This window comes from Petromyzon marinus, chromosome 1, assembly GCF_048934315.1.
Source record: "Petromyzon marinus isolate PM22_M1 ecotype Great Lakes invasive population chromosome 1, UKy_Petmar_22M1.pri1.0, whole genome shotgun sequence".
NCBI classification, from domain to species: domain Eukaryota; kingdom Metazoa; phylum Chordata; class Hyperoartia; order Petromyzontiformes; family Petromyzontidae; genus Petromyzon; species Petromyzon marinus.
In genome coordinates, this window is record NC_133667.1 from 35,686,561 (window position 1) to 35,709,049 (window position 22,489).

Consider the following 22,489-nt stretch of genomic DNA (forward strand, 5'->3'; position numbering starts at 1 on the left):
CCCTGGCCACCGCCCTCGTCAATAAACTCACACCACCGGTGGTGACATGAAAGTCACTCCTCCCCCCTTACTGCAGCCAAACTGGAGGAGGAGGAGGATGATCTCTTATCAAACAATTCCTGTTGCATTTCATCAAAGCCCGGTGGTGGGTGCGCAGCCGTCCGTTCCTGCTGCCCGCGTTTATTCACGGCCGCGCTCGCTCTGCCAGCCACTCAAGGGTCCGTACAACAATGCGAAAAAGGTTCTAAAAATAAACCTGCGACCGACCTGCGCATGTCGCCTGCCGACGTGCATCCATTGTGTAGCGTTGGCGAGTTACATCTCGAGTCCGCGAGTGGCCTTATTTTAGGATTCCATAACTGCGCTGGCGCCATCTCCGCGAGTTTTTTTTTTTGTAAACGTGCTCGTGGACAACAATACATTGCGCCGCGCGCGGTGCCGGGCTGCCTAACTAACGCTGGGTCGGGCTCCACCGAGCCTGTGCATCGATCGACTGATCCCACTCAATTTTAACTTTTGACTCAAGCGGGGAAAAGTGGGCGGTGAAATGTTGAAGGTGATAAGTTAGGATGACTTGGATAATGTGGATTTGAAGAGTTAAACCGTTTACATAATAACCCAGCGCTGGTGTCAGCAGTTTTTAAACACAAAATATACAACAATGAGAAACAGTGCTGTATATTTCCCAGCCTTCAGCGATATAGTAAACATTTTTGTCACACACACAAAGATCAACTGTTCATCATGCTTTTCCTTACACATCACAGACTGTTACCAAGCACCCAATAAACCGACACACACAAGAGGGGGTGGGGTGGTGTTGTCAGCACCACACTCAGCTGCCTTTGTTTCCCAAGTGCTGACATTTACACACCACACCAGATATACTCTGAATGAGGAGTCAGCCCAAGGGATGTTCCTATTTCACTCATCACTGACATTGGCCTGATTTTATTGGTGCCGTGTCCAGTGATGTCCCCTTGCGCACATTCCCTCCTTTGACTGCCAGTCCAACATTAGTCTTGACCACCTGCCATAATCCCTTCTTGCCACATGTCCTGCTCAAGCCAACTTACTTTTTGAACAGTCAACAGGAAACCTTTAACTTTTGTACGATCTCTAATCCACGTGTTTCTCACTTTGCCTCTCAATATGAATGCAAGAGCGCACCCCTCCGTGCTTCTTAGTGCACCTAGCAGTTTTTGCGCCAAATTGTTTTCATCAAGATGCCATTAGCGAGCACCTGTAAGATGTACATTTCACACCAACCAGCCAAGTGGCGACACAACCCAACCACGTGGCAATAAACGGGCGGTCAGTAAGTCAGTCGCTCACCCGCTCACACACACACACGAGCAGGTACGGGCACGCACGCACGCACGCAAGCGGACCCTCACCTTTGCCCAGGTGCGTGTTGATGCTCATGTAGCGCGCGGTGCCCGTGAGGCTCTTGTGCTCGCGGTAGGGGATGTGCTTTTTGGTCTCGGGGTCGATGTACTCCTTGGCGAGGCCGAAGTCGATGATGTGGATGTTGTGGTGCTTGCTCGTGCCCTGCCGTCCCACCAGGAAGTTCTCGGGCTTCACGTCGCGGTAGATGAGGCTGCGCGAGTGCACGTACTCCATGCGGCTGATCTGAGGGCGTTGGTGCCACAGGGAAACCGCGTCGGACATTTAAACGGCAAGGCTGTCTACTTTTTTTTAATCTATCACGTCTCGCGGCAAAAATACCAGGGGCTGGGTTTGAACCTGTTCTCAAAAAGGTTACGTGCATTATGCTGTAGGTATTAGCTAATCCAATGCCACAAGGTGCTTCATGAATACTTGAAATGTGCGCTCTTTTTTGTCTCAATGTTTAAGCGACACACGTCACTCGACGCACCTGTAATTGACTCAAACTTACAATGTCCAAAGGATTCATCAGAATGTGTAATTAACAAGCTTGGGTTTCGTCTGCTGCCGATGAAGACATTATTACAGAAGACATAGGTTGTTTTTCCGACAACAGACCCATCAGTCCGTAGTAACATCACCCGAGCAAAGTTAACACACCGGCCACCAAGTCAATACAAAAAAAAATACTTGGCAAACACGCACAACCACATTCATGACCTTTAAATGCTGCCTTCCCTAATTCAAAGTCAAATGGTGAAACATTATTTTTGCTCAAACAAGCAATGGGGTGGGGGGAGTAAACTTCCTATAATTTCAGTGGTGGAAATTCCACATGCACATGGCAGGGCCAGTTCTTCCACTGGATAACCACTGGGGTGAAGAACTGGATAACAGTTTAATGAGAAGTTCTTACAATTGTCCATGTACAACGATATCCTATCCTTGCTTATGGCAAGATGGTTCAGGAGCTAAATGCAAACGTTTAAGTCTGCTGGCCACGACGAGAGGGCTTCAGGAGAGAGTTAGTGTCGTTTTGCTGCTCCTCCTCCTCCTCCGCCGTCAAAACAGCACAGACAAGAATGTTTTGCGGCGTGATCGGTAGTTTTGGTCGCGCGGCCACAGTCACACTACTCGGGGATGTGCGCCGCAGGCCTGTTGATGCAACGATGCGCACGCAACGATGCGCTAACCGCAGCACTGCACCTCCTCCCTCTCAGCAGAGGCGATCGCCCAGCGTGACGCAATCCCGGCCGAGGAGGAGTGGCGTCCGTGACGCACAGGGAAAACGAATAGCGCCTTGGAAATAATATATAATTGTGTGGCCCAGAGGCTGCGCAGTTAGAATAACAAAAACCATAAAAAGCCAATGGCATGCTTTTGGATTTCAAAACACGCCAAGTGTGGGGAGTTTTAATTTTCTTTCGCATGGCCTTTAAAACTCTGACAAACCTCGAAGGAGCAGAGTCAGGGCCAACAGAGCAAGAGGTACAGTAGGGGCATATGATAGGGGCTTTATTGGCTAACAAGAGTCAAAACATAATCTGTGAGTTTGGTCCAAAGTTTAATAGATGAGAAAGATAGGATGAAGACGACAAAAGAGCAGGGGTGGATGGAGCAGCAGGTGAAGGCGACGAGAGTCAAAATCTCTCAGTGGTAAACTACAAGAGCAGACTTTTGGGGTCAAGTGACAATTGCCGAACGGCTGCGGTGGCAAGGTGTGGTAAAACGAATGGAATGGGCCAATCTTGTATTTATAAAGAAGTTTGTCTTTTTCGCAAAATTATTCTCAATCGTACCGTCAGCACCGTGTCTTTGGACAAAGGCATTTCCACTCAGAACTCCGCTAGAGCAGGGCATCGCCCCGTGTTAGAAAACAGCCCGCAGAAGGGGTTATCAAAGAACTACATCTGAACTCCCTTCGAGTGATCTCTGATGCAGGTTAGGAATTCTGCACTTTCCACGCACCTCATTGTACAGCTGTCTGTAACATGGCAGTAATAACAAAACGTATCATTCTCAGAGCTGTAATTTTGCCAAATTCAGTTAAAAAACGCATTTTATACGATAGGGTATTTTTTTTAATCAAGTCAATGGTGACCAGGCTGCATAAATCAACCCATTACACTTGACAATTCAGTTGAATGAAGGGTGGTTGAAAGACTAGCTTTGAACCCAGGATGTCAGGATCTTGGCATTGCTGAGATCCTTGGTCTGAAACCTGGAATCAAACCCCGCATCTCAGCAATACTAGCTTGATGCTCCGACTTCTGAACTATGTGGCCATATGGGAGTGGGGTGGGGGGCACGCGAGAGGTACTGCCATTTCATTCGGGGGGCGCTGCCCCCCCCCCATCACCACGTCCAGCACACTCACCAACTGCATGGCGATCATGAGCACCGTCTTGAGGGAGAAGGTGCGGTCGCACAGGTCAAACAGGTCCTCCAGGCTGGGCCCCAGCAGCTCCAGCACCATGGCGTTGTATTTGCCGCACGGCCCAAAGTAGTACACCTGGGGGACACCCTCTGCAGAGAACGATACAGACACCACCCAAGTTAAGCCTCGTATCAATCGGGGATGAAGCGCTGTTAGAGCGCGCTCGTTTTAGGGCCAGCAAATGGTGAATGAACGAACACGAATCAGGGACGTCGTACTGACACATACAAGCAAACGTGGGCTCGGGTGGGGCAAGTCGCTCGACGGGACAATGGCGGCTGGATGGGACTGGTGACAAACGACAGCCAACGAAGAGAACTCATTCCCGATAGGACGACCCAGCGTGGAGATGGAGCGACAAGATCACTTCATGTCCAGGGGTGGAGACGGAGGGGTGCGGTGATGGTTCATGAGGGATGGCGATGGAGTGTGGAGGCCTTCATCACAACAGTGGAAAATGGCTGACGATAATGATGACAACGACGATGGAGTGGCTGGCCCATATCTCGACAGTGCTGAGGTGCATAACACCACCAGGCAGTCATTTGATGGCAAGTTACCCTAAGGGAAATGTAAGATTGTTCAGACACCACCTGTCGCTGACAATGCCCGTGGCCTGGAATTAAACTCTGGTTGCCAAACCTTACCGTGGCACAGTGCAAATCTCTCCACAAAAAGCAACAAATGCAAAGATCCCCCGTGAAGCCTTCAACAGGCTGTTGAGGCAAGTGCTGCGAGTGGGGACCTATTAAGGCAGCGCAGTGCAGTTGTTCACACACTGCATCAGACATACATATACGTAAAAAAGGCAAGTCAGCCTCGGGGAAAGACCAAGGCCAGTATAGATACCATTACCATTCGATATTAACTGTGATCAGAAATTGGCCAGGTTCGCAGCACAGCGCGCTAAACCATTACACCACCGACTCCCTACAAACAGCAATGCACTCAGTCCACACACCAACACACCCTGGGGTCAGCGGGACCCCTAGCAGGCGTGCATGGAAGCAAGGGGTCGGGGGCCTCCCAACAGAGGTCAGCCTCTTTGGAATGGCCGCAGCAGCTGCGTGGGATTTCTGTTTGTTTGCTCGTCAAGACTTTACTTTCGCTTGCGGTCAGCAGGAAGCGGCGCTTGGGAGGTCAAAATGAGGAGGCAGACAAGGCACGTAAACACAGCCGGGGTTCACACAGATGGACAGGCACACACACGCAGCACTGGGGGTTGCCCCAAAGTGGCTGGGTTGCCCTTCGGGAGTCCTCCCAAGCAATGGGCCGGCGTGCAAACAAACAAAAACAGGGCACCGGGTCAACAGACGGGACCAACACACCAAACATAAATTATGCTGAAATCGGGTTTTGTTGGGAGGGCCTAGTGACAGGAGAGTACGATCTGGACGGAGTAGACGAAAAATGGTTCGGTGTTGGCAAGTCAGTGGCGACAACTTTTTCACGAGAAAATGCAAGATCAGGATCAGAATATCTATTTACACTGGAGGAATCCGGTGAGCTATGAAGCTCTTTTTCACAGATGTCCAGCGGGTTTCACAGATGTCCAGTAAAAATATGGAAACCCAGTCACTGTTCCCCTGCTCAAGTGAGTAATGGTGCAGCACTCAACCTCTGTTGATGACGACCCTGGCCCTCCAATGACTGCTGCTGCTCCCCAACAGCCGATTATATCCACCCCAGAGGGATAATGAAAATAACAGTGCCCTTTATATATACGCACACACATGCAGTGTGTATGAGCCTCGCATATTTTTCAGCATTGGAAGATTCGGCTAATTCCATTAACTAGGGTTTGACGTGCCAGGAAATCAGCGTACGGGAAGAAAACAGACAGATAAGAGGGATAACCACTTAGAGCTCAGCACAGATGGACTCGATAATCCATTGCTTGTACCGTCATCTACTTGCAGTCAAGTTGGTTTGAGTTTCACAAATAAGCTAAGTCGACCCCCAACTGGGGAATTAACCTTCTGATCGCGAGTGGAACACTCTAGACACAGTCACACCTGGAGTGTTGCAAGATCAAGATAATAAAATATCTTCGAATGGCCAAAAATATCTAGCTTCATCACAACAAATTCATAGATTTCCACACACACACTTCAAAGACAATGATCTCCTAATCAGCCAGCCTGGCAAACAAAGTATTGTTGATATCTATATTTCCAGCTGGGTAAAAACCATGAGATAGAAAAGCCCATTTAAATCTAAAGTTCACTGCTCACAAAGATCTCAGCAATGTATTTTTTACATTAAAAACAAAGTGTACTATTTTTCACCACTGCTACAAATTAAGTCCATCGAGGCGCTTATATGCCCAATGCTTTAGTGTTTCGAAAATAAAAAGTTTACATTACGCTTCGGCAATCTTCGCTGAACTGTACAGTTTGTACGCTTGCAAACGTTGAAGAAGATGAAAGACCACGAACTTGCAAACGCTAAATTTCTCTGGAAATGCAAAACGCTGGGTACGGAGGGAAAACCTTTCACCTGGCGAGGCTGTCGCGCTCTCCACTGCCCACAAACACTTCCCAGGACGACATTTGATAACCGTGCGACAACGCTTTGATCTGTCGACTACGATCGATTATTATTGTGCTCACGACTCGCACATCAAATTGCGAGGGGCGGGAATCCGTTATTTACTCATTTGCACAAATTATTATATTGCCGGACCGTGAGAGATGGCAACGGCTTGGGGATTGGATCATGGCTGATGATAATGATGACTTGTAAAGGATAACTTACGTACATTTTTGGCGAATGGCCCAAATAATATAGTACGTGGTAGAAAATTTATTGGGGGAAAAATACAAACGAGATGATAAACATGAGATGCAAAAGGAATTGAACTGTGACCCAGAATCGTGACAACATTTAGCAAATAACTGGGGGGGGGAGTGAAGGTGCAGGCAGGGTAAATCATTTTCCGAATATAAATTGAGATGCAAGCAGAGGCACATACAAAGACCCCTCATATAGCCTGAAAAGACTGTTGGTGCAAGTGCTGTTAGCGAGCACTGATGAAGGCTGGCACGGCGCGCGAGGGGGTGGGTGGCCAGCACCACGCCCGACCTTTTCTCTCTAGTGGCGATGTTTACAGACCGCACCAGGTACTTATTTGAGGCCGAGTCGACCTAGGGAAGGCCCAGGACCGACTCAGATAATCGTCACTGGTGACTAGTGGCCGTGAGCAGGAATTGAACTCGGGTTGCCGGGTTCATAGTGCAGCGCGCTAACTGATACACTACCGCTCCCCACAGGGGCACACAAAGATCCCTCGTATAGCCTTGACAGACTGTAGGGGCAAGTGCTGTTAGCGACCACCTATGAAGGCCAGAATGGTACGAGGGGGTGGGTGGCCAGCACCACGCCCGACCGCCTTCGTCTCCCTAGTGGCGATGTTTACACACTGCACCAGGTACTCATTTGAGTCGACCTAGGAGAGGTCCAGGACCGGTTCAGATAATCGTCACCGGTGTTGGCCGTGAGCGGGAATCGAAACCAGATCGCCGGGTTCATAGTGCAGCGCGCTAACCGCTACACTACCGCTCCCCACAGGGGCACATAGACACACACAGATACACTCCGCATGGCACATAGACATGAAAGCGCCCTCTCCACTCACACTGGGGCACCTGAATAAGGTCTGACACCTCCCAACATCACTGCAGTGTTTTCTTTTCATCTATTTTTTTAATATGCTCTTTTTCCCTTTCATTTATAATGTACTTATGTGTCATCCGGTTATCCTTGTGTATACCCAAAAGCTCTTTCCGGGTAATAAAGATATCAGATTCTACCTACGATGCTCATGGATAAACGTAACCAATATAAAGATATAAAGTAACCGATATAAAGATGCATTTTCAGACCGGAATGAGTGTGCTCGTTCAGATTGATGGGGAGTAAAATTTTAGAATGTGCTAAATTACTGAGGCTACTGGCCTACTTGTACAGATGTTGTTATGAGCATGGGCAAACCAGTTTTCCCCCCCATACCAACCAAAAATACACAGTAAGGAATTGTAAACATCCCCAGAAAACACACCTTCTGAAAAAACAACTTGAGACTCACTCCATGCTTTCTTTGACAAAGGACTTTCATTTATCATCATCACATCATCATCAGCCATGACGATCGTTTATCAATAACCATTATTAAGCCACTGCTGGATGAAGGCCTCAACAATCAGTCTCCATCTCCGACAAATCTGTCATGCAACAATAGAATGCAGCAACTGCGCGCGTGCTCATTTCATCGCTCGATCTCCACAGTGGACGCACGCTCGGGCACGTTGCCCTTACTTGGAAAATAATTCGTACTGCACAAAACGTATCGTCTGCTGTCACTGCAGATGATGGGCAATAGCAAATTGTTTTTTTTTATTAACCCTTTCCCATTCCTATGGCTGTACACACACCACTGCTGTGCCACGCACATGCCCGTCATCAGTTTTTCTTCCGATTCCGTTCCGATGACGTTCACGTAAGAAAAAAGGCCATGCGGGAGGGCGTGCGGCACAGTTTGGCGCCAACTATCGTAGAGTGAGGTCATGCCGCTACAGTTCTGTGAGGTGAGTTACGATGTCTTTTCAAACAGCGGCGCGCTATGCATCCGTGAGTAAAGTTAGCGCTACTAAACCGCTCGCGCGCTCCGAGATTCGACGGTGGCTGGGACCCCACCCCGCAACTTGCAGAAGTCTCAGAACGGGAAAAGGTCAATTGGTTAAGTAAGGATACATGCAACGGGGTCGGTGTATAACCACAACGAAAGTGTCATCGTTTTATTGTCAGTGGAGGATGAAAAAAAGAGCCGCGTCTCTTTACTTATTCATCGCTGTTATTATTGTTTATCCAACAGGACCATTTTTTTTTTTTCGCCTGGAGTCGCGACGACGCTGTAACCGTCACGCAGGCCACTGCCACCGCTGCCCGGGTGGGCACTGCGCATGAAAAACAACACCGCAGATCCTGGAAAACCTGCAGCCTGGCCCGGAATAGTCGCGGTCGTGCCAGCCACACACCAACGCTGGGCCGTCAGAGGCACTTTGATAACACACTTGCGTGCATTCGGTACGCTGATTAACTCCCCGTGAGAACACCTTCATCAAATTTTCCCCCACCGTTTATCAACCGGTTTAAGGAGAACATTCCACTGCATAACTGTGCTTCTGGCTTTAAAATAAAACACCAAAAATGCGTTGAGAATTATTTATCGAACCCCGAGATAAATCATCATCTAAATCGTAGGGCTGGTCATTTGTCTTTCGAGTCAAGCCAAGTCAAAGATTACACTGTACTGCACGCCACTGTTGTTATTCCACTGCTGGGATGTGCGGGGATGGTGATGGATATTGCTGTCCCACCCTCTGCTGCCCACCTATCCCCATAGCTTATAACCTGTTGTTCAAGGTGGTCACCTATCCAAGGACCATAAGACTCAATCCTGTTTATTATCCGAGATCGGGCGCATTCCGGTCGACTTGGTCACAGGAAGCCAAAGTGTTATCCCTGCTCAATCAAGTAATGCGGTTGGCTGAAGGCTCTCCATGTCGCTGGTGGAAATGCCACATCCTCAAGACACGGGCCAGACTCTCTCCATCACACGAGCACCGTTCACCGAACGTATTCTGCCAAGCTCCACATATATCATCAGGGGGGGCCGTGCAGACGAGTCGCGATTAAACGAGGATGAGCACTGCCCCCGCGCTTCGTTATTTAACGGAGATGTCACCGCTGTGCCACACGCTCTCCCCGGTGACTGACCCCGAGACTCCCCAGTACACACTGTACGCACGTAGACGCTGACGCATGCGCGCGAGTGAGCGAGTGAGCGAGCGAGCACGAAGCAGATGGGGCCCGGAGCATCAATAACGCACCGTTCAGCACCACAAGGTCACCACGCCCACCACTCGGGCCACGTTAATACCGCCACTGATCGCAACACATGCTGGCTGTTGGGAAGTGGTGGTGGTTGGTTGTGGCAGAGGGCAGGTGGTTGTTGGTGTTGGTACTTGATGGCGGTGGTGATACCAGTGGTGGCGGTATTCGTGGCGATATCGGTGGTAGCAGTTCTGAGTGTTGGTTTTTGGTGGTGGTGGTGGTGGCGGCGGTAGTGGAGATAGTGGTGGAACGTGCAATTTTGTAAAAAAAACAAGCGTCCACACACCCATGCAGGCTCACAAGTAAAGTACGTCACAATGTAGATGCACACACACCAATATTCGCAAAAACGTAATGCTCTTGGGGTGCATGCAAACTCACACGCATGCAGCACATCCACGCGAGCATGCTCACGCGGGTGCGCACGCGCTCTTGCACCAACATGCAAATCCACACTCGCTCCAAGATTATGCGCACACACACAAATACACCGCGACACAGGCTCACAATCAAGCATGCAAATTCTCAATCGCGCACGCACACGCGTGCTCTTCAACGCACGCGCGCTCTCACACACACGACCTCGCACCCGCCCACGCATGTTCTTCTCTCGCACCCGCCCACCCACCGTCGTACACACAGACACGCGCACGTGCATGCGCGCGCACACACACGCGAGCTCTCACACCCACGCGCACTCGATAAAGGGTGCGCGGACACGCTCTTGCGGAGATCAACCTGGCCGCATTCACCTCCCCACTTCCTCCGAGACCCCTCTCCCATCGCCTGCTTCCGTCCATCCCTGTCAGAGTAAAAATAAGCATCCACCATCTTCAGCGGGTCTTTAACATAATCATGAAGGACATTTGGTGTTCACGCCATTGTCAAAGCTCAGGGCTGCCACGGAGACGGTTATGTTTCACTAATGGAATACAGTCTGTAAGTTGGGAGCAGTGTTGCTTTGTATTTTTTGGGGGGCCAAATTTTGACCGTGACACAAACGCACACAACAGCCTGCTCATTTGTGAATGACGTCAGGGGACATTTAAGACCCACTGCAGATAAGTTAACCATACGTACTCGTATGGCTAGCACACCTGCAGCGATAACCAGGGTGTCCTGTCTTGTTCGAACCGCAAACCTCTGCAACCATCCGCCGGGCCATGTTACCGCCCCCAAGTAATTACTGGAGCACCGGATCCAGGGGGCGGGGGGGGGATTGCCTTTTTTTCACTCTCCTCTCCCCTCCTGCTTCTCTCTGCAGCTTTGACTTTAAAATTAAACCTTGCACGGAGAGACAAGGCGAGGCTGTCAACACTGCCTCAATGTTTCATGCGACTAACGACGGTGCCCGCCGCCACCGCCACCAATGCTGCTGCCGGCACTGCTCTCAACGTCGCCAATTTATAAAAAAGCAGTGGCAACCTCAATGAAACGGCACTTGCTTTGTGGAAAAATAACCATCCTGGACGTCTGTCCTGTCCGCGAGAAGCGCGTTTGAGCCTTCGTTAAAATAAAAAAAAATTTAATTCAGTCAGAAGCATTCCCGTGACGTCATTGCAGTGTCACTACCATACTTTTTAATCAGCAGTCACCCCATCGAGTTCCAAAGCGTTGTAGAGGCACTCCTGAAAGTCACTTCAAAGTCATTATTGGAGCCTCAAAAACCCAACGTCAGGATACAAATCCCAGGTGTGCATCTTACGAGCTCAGCGTGTTTTTATGCTTTCTGACCGTCTTAACATGACACTGCTGCGCAAACTGCAGAGCAACAACAAGAGGGGAGGGGGGAAAAGATGAAAACGGCAAAACCGCCCCCCATCCCTGCTCCGACAGACTAGCCGGTTAGGGAGCAGGAGGCTGCCGTGAGGAGGAGGAGGAGGAGTCATCGTAATAGTCTCGGTGTCCGCAGATAACTTTTGCGAACCGGGTTCGGTGTCACAATGGGAAGACGGGTGGCTGAGAGAGAGAGGTGCTTCTCGCGTTTCGCGCCGTCAGCTGGCAGCGTAAAACCAGGAGAAGCGTTTGCCTTGCACTTCCTGCGGCATGCCGTTTCGGGACAAGGGCGGTTGCGGTGAAGCCAGCGCTGCGCCAGTCGAGTTACCCTGCCGGCTCTCCCCCCCATGGCATCAACCGCCGGATTATAAATATCTATTTTTTTTTCTTTAATCTGCGATTCGCAATGCAACGATTTACATCCGCCACCGGCACACCGCCAAAATTCAATGACTTGCCATTATTAGAGGGTCGCAGTTTGATTCTGAAATCAATACAATATTTTGTACACGTGTACAGGTGTAGTCCTGTGTTAATCTGTGTTAATCCACCGATGGATCAAGGCCCCCCCCACATTGGTCAGTGCGGGTTGTTGAAGGCTGGGAACACAGACGTGGGAGCACAGAAGTACAGCACAATGGCTTTTGCTGATTTTTTTTCTGTTGACCACCACGTCTCCTTGCAGCTGCCAATAACAACCTGTTATGCATAGTGGTCACCTATCCAAGCACTTTCCTGATTCAACCCAACTTAGCTCACAAGACCTGACGAGATCAGGTGGTTTTGTCATGTGTCAGTACAATCTAGGCGTGTAAAGGTTACCCAGAGTCCCATGGTCAATACACATGCACATAATGTGTGGATGCAAGCAGCGATTCTTTATAATGCAAATAATATGCGAACCAGTTTAACATGTAGGCTTTCGCAACCAATATCATCCATGCGAACCGCATGCTAATGTGTGTTTAGGCTAATCGAGCAAATACGATGGAACTTACTGGTACGGACAGTACAAACAAGAAATAATATAAATAAAGACGTCTCATCAAATCGCCAAGGAGGTGGGGGTAAGATGGTAAATAATTGCATGCTTAGCATTAATTTATAAGGGAACAGAGATAGTGGTTTCACGAGAGGTTCTATTATATTATCCAATATGTACGTCGAAACTGGTCCAGTTTGCTTGTGTTCAACCAATTCTGCTGACATTATGCACTCCCAGAAGACTTTATTTTGTGCTATGCATTTTATCGTAAATTAAGCATATAAAATCTTTACAAGCATAAACAAAAGGGAGCTAGGGTAGCTCGCAAAATATCTGATTCTAGGGCACACAATTTGGTGCACGTGTTGCGAGCACAATAGACTTTGATCAATGATTCAATGATTCACTCTAACCCTTCTCCCCGACTACTGTATATTTAAATGTTCCTCTCTCAGCGTCACGTCGTGAGAGGAATACATTTACATCGGGCGCTCGAACGGCGGGCAGCTTGACATCGTGTCAGGTAAAAGCCCCGGCATATGGCGAGCAACCCCTGTATCCACATGCCAAGTAGTCGCTGCACTTTCCCAGGTGCCCCCGCTACAGAAATGGGGGTTCGTAACACGGGAGCCAAAAAATACATTTTTAAGCATCGGGAGATGGAATGTAGCCAGTTTAATTAAAAACAAGTGAACGTGCTTTTTTTTTGTTCTGTGCGGTCACCGGTAAATGGGGTTGATACCATGAACTCACTGGAGTTGAGAATCCGGTTTAATCACGGGGCAGCTGAAACCCGGATTCACATCCAGGATCTCAGCGACGGCAGACTTGGCGTTCTGACCCCATTCAAAGACAAAGACCCCCCCCCCCGTTTCGCCTTAACAGACTGTAGGAGCAAGTGCTGTTAGAGAGTACCTATGAAGGCCGGCATGGCACACGAGGGGGTGGGGTGGCCAGCATCACTACCGGCCACCTTTGTCTCCCTAGTGGTGACGTTAACACACTGCACCGAGTACTCAAGAAGCCCGAAACGACCTAGGGGAGGGCCCAGGACCAGTTCAGATAATCGTCACTGGTGTTGGCAGTGAGCGGGAATAGATCCCATGCCGCTGGGTTCGTAGCCCAGCGCGCTAACCGCTACACTACTGCTCTCCCCTACACTACCGCTCTTCCATTCAAGCATTCAACCACACACAATGTCCAGGAGTCATTCGAAAATATACAATCAGGTAAGTGCCCACTGATACAACAAGTCTATTTCGCAAGAGAGACCTTGGATAAAATTAAGCTGTAACGATATTCCAATGACAGTAACGCACCCAGGCGGTAGAAGCAGGGTGGGGGGCGGCCTATGGGAGTGGAGAGGGGGGGGTTCTCGGGCTAGCGGTTTCTCATTCCTGCCGTCACAAAGCACTCGGCAACGAAATCAGCTCCTGCATTCTCACGCCAACGCCCCGGAGACGCTCTTCCCTGGGCTAGCAGCTGGGTGGGGGGGGGAGAATGCTCCTCGTGAGTCTCCAGAGAGACAGAATTGGAATAAAGCGCGGCGAGAGACGAGACAACGGCCGTGCGCCCAACTCGAGAGGCGATCTTGACCTAGACATGATTTTTTTTTGTAAACCCGCACCCACCGACGACGACGGAGGAAGAGAAACCTACTGCTGTGCTCATGCATGCGTGTCATGCCGCGCGGAGGTTTTGTTTGCCGTTCACGATGACCTACAGGTCACTCGGATCATCTCCGCTCAAACGAACAAGCGAATGACTCTTCGTGCTCAAACAAGGACAAGGGCTGCTGCGCTGCTCTAGTGTTTAGGACGCTATAATTTCCACATTACCATGGTAGGGGGCCAGTCTAGCTTCATGACAGATGCTGTTGATGTCCCCACAAAGTTGTAATAATTGTATTGATCCCCAAGGAACGATGATGATTTGTAAGACTCCCAAACTTGCTGGGCTGCAGCATGGTGGCCAGCAGATGTCAGTATAGCAAACAGATTCTTGACTACATTTGCCCAGTGCCTTGAGCACTACCTGTCATATGCACGGTTTCATCCGCGTACTCCTGTTAGTTCGCAAGGGCGAAAACGCTCGTCAAAAATAACATCCAAGCATTTGTCTTTGTAAAAAAGTCCACTCGCCGAATCAACCGCGGTGGCGGGCAAAGAGTGTGGCAAGTTTTGTTCAAACAAAATTCCACTTTGAAAGAGAAAGAAAAACAAATATCGCCATGCGCAACAAGAAACGCCTTCTTCTTTCCTCCTCCGGCTCGGAGGCGGTAGGGCAAGACAAAAGGCGCATACAGATACAATCTCGGCCTGACGGGGACCCCGCACGCCTCTTCTGTGTTTACACTGTCGTGTTGCACTCCCAAATTACGCTGCCCAAACAACGCCACCATTCACGACCACGACGGCGCCCCCCCCCCCCGTCTCCTCCCTCCTCAGGCGAGCACGCGCACACGTGCATCGATTTTTCCAGCGCGGTGGGGCCGCCGTGGGAATGCGCGACGGGGAAAACCGAGCATGCGCACGCTGCGGTGACGGAACGGTGTACACGAGCCGGAGGGGAGACTGGGTACGCCCTACGCGCAAAGGCCTTGTGTGGTGTACATGATACGAGGAGGGGAGGGGAGGTCCTTGACGGAAAGGCCCAGGGGTCCACGTTGCGTATAAATGTTATCGAGCATGTAGGAAGGTATTGCGTGCATGTTACGTAGCGGGGTTTTGTGTACGCGTTACTGGGGGAGGTGTCGTATCCGTATCTTGTGCAACACGTCATAAAAAGAGCTGAGTATACACGTTAGATTGGAAATACCCACGTACACGTTACACAAAGGACGGTTTTGTGCGCACGTTTTCACTAATTCTTGGGTACACGTGACATGGCGTGGAAGACTCGATGTTACTACGTAGGAGTGTCTTTGGTATAGGTTACATAGGAAGGTCTTGCGTACAGATTATAAGTAGGTCTTGTGTATAAATTGAACTTTACAAAGGAAGGCCCTTGCAGGAACAGCGCTAAGCAGAGCCTGTGTTACCACAGGCGTGACAATCAAGTGACACCCACTGAAATACCAAGTAGGCTTCTGGGAAGGTGACACTAAATTTTAATGTACTACTTCAATCGGAGGATTTAACCGGCGTTAAAATGTGAGGACGTGCCTTGATTGTCTGTGCGGCATCAGATCTAAGCAAAGACACCATGCGGTTTCACCTCAGCTCTCCTTTAAGATCGAGGTCGCATGAATGATTTAAGCAGCGACTGGTTGCCCGGGACTGTAAGGGCGACTCCCCGTGTGTTTTACTGCCTTCAACCACCGCCCAACCCCCCCCCAACTCCCCCTCTTCCACTTCCGTCCCCCCTCCCTCCCATTCCCAGGATGAGGGCAGCCGCGCCACAAACAACTCCCCCTTCTCATCCTCAATTGCATCTCCCCAGAGACAAACGCTGCGCGGGAACTGCACCGTGACACCTCCAATTACAAAAAGGGGGGAAGGGGGGAGTTTGACGTTTTGCAACAACAACAAAAAATAACTCTTGAAACTTTTTTTTAATCAAGCGGCTCTGAACGTACTTACGCACGTACGAGCTACAAAACCTACGCGAGATTGTAACGGCATCTATTCCAATAGAGCGAGCTGTGAATCTCCGTTCGCCGTTGTCACCATGGGTGGTCTTTATAAGGACACGTCACTCTCCCTTCTGGGAACAAATACATCACTATATGTATTTCCAGCAGAGCCTCCATGCATTATTTAACAGCGGCACGAAGCCTCGCATTCAGCAGGGTCTCGAGCACAAATTGCTCCATCATTCGCCCGGATCGCGTGGCGCGAGAGCCGACATTCAGACGCCGGACGTCGCCGGGCAGGGGCTCGTTAAGCCGACGTCATCGCGCGGACACGACTCAGGCGCTCGAGAACATCCATTCCCAAAGCCCAGGCAAGATAAAACAAAAATGACCGAGCGGCGCCGCCGGCGCACGCCTTGCAGTCTAGAAATTGCCGGGCAAGACAAAGGGGAGGGGGAGGGTTTGTCGTGGATCGCATACGTTTGTGAGACTCCGAAAACCTTTGCTGGATTGGGAGGTGGCCACGGGATGGCAGCGCGAGTGGGCTTCGTGAACCTGTCTGTATGAACCCTCTAGGTGTTTAACCCCCCCCCCCCGCTATGCACGTGGGATTTTTCCCAGGTGATCCAGCTTCCTCCCACGTGAACACCACTCAATAAAGAGCAACTGGACCGTCATGTTAACCCACGGCTATCTTTAAATGGCATCCTGAGAATTCTTCAGACAAACAAACTACATGAGTATTGAAATTATGACCTGCAGCTCGCAATGCAACCAAATTTGGAGAATGTAAGCATCTAGAAAATCAGAGGAAAAAATAACCGACAAAGTTATAAAAAAATATCTAAATGTTGTGGAAAAGACACTACTAATTTAATAAAATTCTTTAAAAATCATAAACAATGCTTCCTTATAATCAAATTCACCGACAAACAAGGCATTGTTGCAGCATTCACCACCAGCTGAGTTAGTAAACATTAATTTAAAAACATCTAAAACTGAAGTTCAACACCAAAAAGCACCCCCACCTCCCACCACCTCCCATCAACGTGAACTTCTGGACGCTAAAATTCCATGACCTCAACCGCGAGGAGGTAGCAAAACCCCTCATTCAAGAACCCTGGGGCGACGGCACCGGCAAGAAGGGTACCGTCTGGCATCTCGCACACGTAGGCTGGTACGGGAGATAAAGTTGCCAGATCAGGGGCTCAAAAACCCCTACATCAGGGATTTGACACGATCATAAGTAATCCAAATTTATTGGACTTAACGAGGTGAGAACCGGAGACTGGTATCCCGGTGATGACAATTAAGAGTAGTAAAGATGAATAGATTTAAAAAAACAAACATTGGTATGCTCAAAATACAAGCGCGTATGAATAAGAATCAACCGATTTAGATGGTGTATTCAACTTTATACACGATAGAATAACGTAATTAATACCAAAAAGATTCTAAAAACACATGCACAAAAAAGGCAAAAGCGTAATATACGAGTTAATAACATCGCCCTAAAAATATACAAATATGTATATATATAATATAGGCCAATAATGTGTGTATCTGTCTATTTAGAGCAGTGTAATTGATTAATGTATTAAGTATATTGTTATGTCTTCCTATGTGCCCACTGCCAATGCAACATCACAATCAATGTGTGAATGGAATTGTGACAATTACCCAAATGGCATGTGGGGGGGGTCAGTGGGTGAATTCCTCCACCAAGATTAAGGGAACTCAACGTGCGAGCAAAAAATACAGTTTATCTTCAACATTGAGCTTAATGACTTTGAAAGAAATGGAGTTGGAGACATTTTAGAAAGGGGACGTGAAGCCTGGATAAGCGATTCCCAAATTCCAGTCCGGACGACTCCCAGTGGCGCAGAACTCTCTCCGTGGAGATCTTTCTTGTCATCCACTCGGATGCAAATCACGCCACTACCTATGTATGTGTGTAGAACTTCCTTCCCCACCGTACGTAGCCAAAACCGTGCGGGAGGGGGGAGGACAACACCATGTGCGCACCTACCGGCTGGTAATAATGGGCTTGCGAGAAGTTCGGTCAGAACAATTTGTTATACGAACAGACATACTTGTAGACGTCAACAAAAACCTCTACACTTTCCAAGAGAATTTAAACAGAGTAAAGCAAAACAATGACATACCCCCGCAGCCCAGAAAACATGCATTTGCAGTCTTTCCATTACGTAAAGAACGCTAAGAAAACGGACTTGAAAATTAATTTAAGCCCATAAAAGGGAACCTGGTATAACGTTTCCTACCCTTACATTTCCCCGAATGGTAAAAAAAAAAATTCCCTCTGTGTCGGAGGTAAAGCTTGGATTTGTCAAAAATACAGAGCTCTCACGAAATTAAACCAAAAAAACACTTGCTCCACGCAAAAACCACAAGTATGAACGTCACCCGGGTCAACGCTGCGTGACCGCTGCTCGTTTAATTTTGGGAGCGTGGGGCGTGGGAGTGTGCCAACGGTGGAGTGAGATCCGCAGAGCCGTTCCAGTAAAATGTGCGACCAGAAGGCAATCAGCTGTACACATCCGCCAAAACCACTCCAGTTGCAATGACTGCCCCCCATTACGAGTTGTATGAACCACCCAACGAGTTCCGATATCGCAGGTCGAGTTTTCGCGACTGCTACTATGAACCGAGTTTATCATTTGTTGAAGTTCTTGTGGGCAACTGTTCCTATCCTTAACCGTCTTAACGTGGAATAAAATGCATCATCCAAATCACAACACACGCTATCCTAATTTCCACAGCCACTACCGAATCGCAATAATGTGCTATCAGTGAATATCAGCATTCAAATAATAGTATTCAGTGTTCATAACTTATTGGTTTGTAGTTTGCAGCTAAACACTCAATGGAAGCCACCAATGTCGATGTTACCGTTGGAAGACACTCGGATCCTCAGCCGCACTCCCCAGCACTCTCCGCTGAGCGGTCATGCCAGTGGCTACCTGCGACTTCTGTTATCAAAGATGTTTAAGTTGCGTGTGAAGATTCATGAGCCAAAAAAACCCCAGGGGGACTTATCTTATCAACCACTGACGTACTCGTTCGCAGCCTTGATTTATAACAAGGAGGGGAACCGTGCAGACAGAAGGTGTCTATTTAAAGGCAGACCGCTTGGGGAAGTGCAAGGTACAGCATTTGCAGGACACTACTATCGAACCAAAAAAAAATATTTTAATGGTCATATTGCAGACGCGTATGTTAAACGAAGCGTTGACGCATCGGTTAATCGCAATAAATAAACTCACGATAAAGGCAATTAATTGCCACTGTAAGAATGGCTGTTTTTAGATTTGTATGCCCAAGAAGCTGCTGCAGTCACCACAATTTAAAAATATAATCAAAGCCTGCTTTCAAGTGACCCTGAATCGTGAGCGCACCTCACTATTCCCCTCCATGCAGTCTCTGTTCCACCAAACAAGGCCTTTAACATCCTATGCTGCCCTTATAGTCTGGAACGGTCTTTCCCCCCTGCCATCTGTGCTGTCGACTCCCTGCCCTATTCAACTCCAACCTCAAGACCTTATTTACCTTTGCCGATGGCTGAGCATCTCTTCTCTACAAAATATTCTCACCGTTCTGTACAGACTCTTGAAATGCAGTTGCATTTAAATGCTCTATAATTCCAAACTGTATCGTAATTAGCAATGACACCCCCTCCCGAATATGTCTAAAACGTACAACGCTACAGAGAGCTAGGTAGGTGTACATGGCATGGCCACGACAAAACTAATGCCCCGTCGGTGAAAAAACAAGGTGATTCAAAACACCCTGCGAGCTGCAGTCCAGGCCAGTTCACGTCATACAGTGCTCAAACAGGAAGTGCAAAGTCTCAAACTCGCTTATGTCACTCCACCACCCCCCCCCTGCCACGGCATATTTGCGTGCCTGTAAAATGGGAAATGCACACACGGTGAGGGGCTGAAGATGCCCCACATTGCACAGAGTAAAATAAAAAAAGCTCAAATCATTAACTCAACGCGTTTGCGCAGTGGACACCCCATCAGGACGACGATCCAAGCACCCGTACACGGAGGCTTATCCCAACACCGCTCACTTTAATGGCAATGGGAGGTCGCGCTCTTCTCATATACAGTAAAACCTTGGATTGCGAGTAACTTGGTCTGCGAGTGTTTTGCAAGACGAGCATTTTTTTAAAATAAATATTAATTTGATAAACGAGTGAGGTCTTGCAATACGAGTAGTACGTATACGCTTTGTCTGCCGAGCGTCACGTGATCACAACTGATATACGAGTGCTTTGATATACGAGTGCTTTGGATTACAAACACGTTTCCGGAACGAATTATGCTCGCAAGCTAAGGTTTCACTGTACTTCCCTTTTGACTGGGACTCACTTCCACCGTCCACGTAAACTGCTCACCCCCTATTCGCAGTTCACGCAACGCCCAAGACGTGACTCTTCGTCTTTGCTCGCTCCGGTATATAATTTCGCTTGCCGCTTTTCAGACAAACTTTTTAAGAACGCGTCTGCGCCCGCACGCACATTTCGAGGAAGCTTAAATAAGACCAAAAACAACGCTTCATTGAACGAGCAGGAATTATATTTTTAAAAATCAATTGCCGATAACTCCCCGTTGATTATTTTTAACGCAACCATTGCGGATCGAGATGTCCTACTGTGGCGCTGGCGGATTTCACGGGGAGTTAAACGCCGTACGCTACAGCAAAATACAACAAAGACACCTTCACCAATGGCGGCGCAGAATTCTCATTCCACTCAAATACTCTTCAGACAAATGCACGTTGATGTGTTCGACGTGCGTTATTTACTTAACGGATTATTTTTCTCTCCTGAAAACAGCAGAACAGGTGGGGGGTGGGGAAATCAATAAAGCGATACCTGCATTGCCGAGTTGCTTGTAAAATCTATACTCCAAGTGCAGCTGAGGCGCTCTGGACTTCATGGGTTCCTGTTGATAAAAACGCATGGAAATGAATCACAACGATGAAATGGCCACTCACATTACGGACGCTATGGCTGCGTTTAGGCGCACTCTCGGCCCGAATGCCTAGCTACAGGGGAGAGCCGCAAGTGTGAAGTTTTGAGCATTGTTCAGATGCAGCCTCTGTGACATCACACCTCGACAACATGCATCGTTTGTTTAAACAGCCAACCTCTCGACTCATCTTAACGTTCCGAGTCATCAGCAGACTGCGGCCAAGTGTTAGCAGCTTTAAAAAATGCTGCAGGGAGAATGGTCCGGAGAGACCCATAGGTTGACGATCTGATGAAGCATGGCAACAAATTGAGAGGGTCTTTATCCGGCAACTGGATAAAGCATACATCCAAATGTTGCTGCAATTACTAATGACTGAGAATCATCTATAGCATAATACGTCAGAATGTGCACCTCTGCGCAAATGCTTTACTCACACTGTATGCCAGAATTTATTACCATGACATTATGACGTGGATAAACAACAATTCTACTGATAATGATGATAAAAATACTTACCAACTTAATTGCCACGTATTCATTTGTATACAGATTTTTTCCTGCAGGAAAAGAACAAAAAACACGCGCAACATTCCAGTCAGAAAAGAACAGCAGCAGTCAAGATGACTGGATAAGGGAAACAACGGTCGAGACTGGGCAGTAGAACGTGCTGGGCTGTTCCAAGACACGGGCGATTTCCCTTCTTGACTATGTGAGTGGAAAAGAGCTGAATAACACGTGGCCCACTGAGAAGCGACAACCAACAGACAGGTTGGAGAATCCACGGTGACAGCTCACCAGGTCCCCATCAATAGAACCAACGCTGGCACAAAATGCTTTTCCGGCTCGTGGAAACGCCCACGCGTAAAATGTGTCGTGGTACAATTTCTTGCCTCGTTCAATAATGAAACCTCTCAAAGTGTCTCGAACAAGGGAAAGGGTGGTGCTCATCTCTGTGGGCGGCCTTGGGATGGTGGTGGGATCTGTCAATGACGGAGGTCGGGCTCTCCATGGGACGACCGCTGCCAACAACCTCTACAAAGCGGTAATTGTTTTATTGAACCCAGAAGGATGATGATGCCGATTCAACAATTGATCCAAACTTGACCTTGTGACCTTTGAGACACGTAGAGTCCTCTTACCACAGCAATAATAACTTGAACATTTTTGCTCATTTGCAAAAGGCATTTTGAGGACACCATGAACATTATTTCTGAAGCCTCCAGCCAACCTTCGCTCACCTGGAGGTCGTTCATTCTCCTCTGCTGCCCCCACAGTCTAGAAATACCTTCTCTCAATATCTTCCTCTTCTCCCTCTGCCTATGACCGATTGCCTCGCTCCCTCTTCCAAAGACTCGCACAGAGAGACCGATGAATGACTGCTTTTTTCTCTACAAAATAAATATGCTCACTATTTCCATACAGTGCCTTGAGAT

At 48.6% G+C, this 22,489-nt stretch overlaps 1 protein-coding gene across 4 annotated transcripts in view; it reads right to left on the reverse strand.

The window, feature by feature from the left end:
* Positions 1-22,489, reverse strand: part of LOC116940748 (casein kinase I-like) — a 44,359-nt gene that overhangs the window by 12,550 nt on the left and 9,320 nt on the right. For all 4 annotated transcript variants that reach the window (XM_032950935.2, XM_032950942.2, XM_032950950.2 and 1 more), the window contains exons 3-6: positions 21,573-21,613; positions 20,957-21,026; positions 3,767-3,915; positions 1,398-1,632 (exon numbers count right to left, since the gene is read on the reverse strand). In XM_032950935.2, the coding sequence (XP_032806826.1) occupies positions 1,398-1,632; positions 3,767-3,915; positions 20,957-21,026; positions 21,573-21,613 (495 nt within the window). The remainder of the gene's footprint in view (positions 1-1,397; positions 1,633-3,766; positions 3,916-20,956; positions 21,027-21,572; positions 21,614-22,489) is intronic.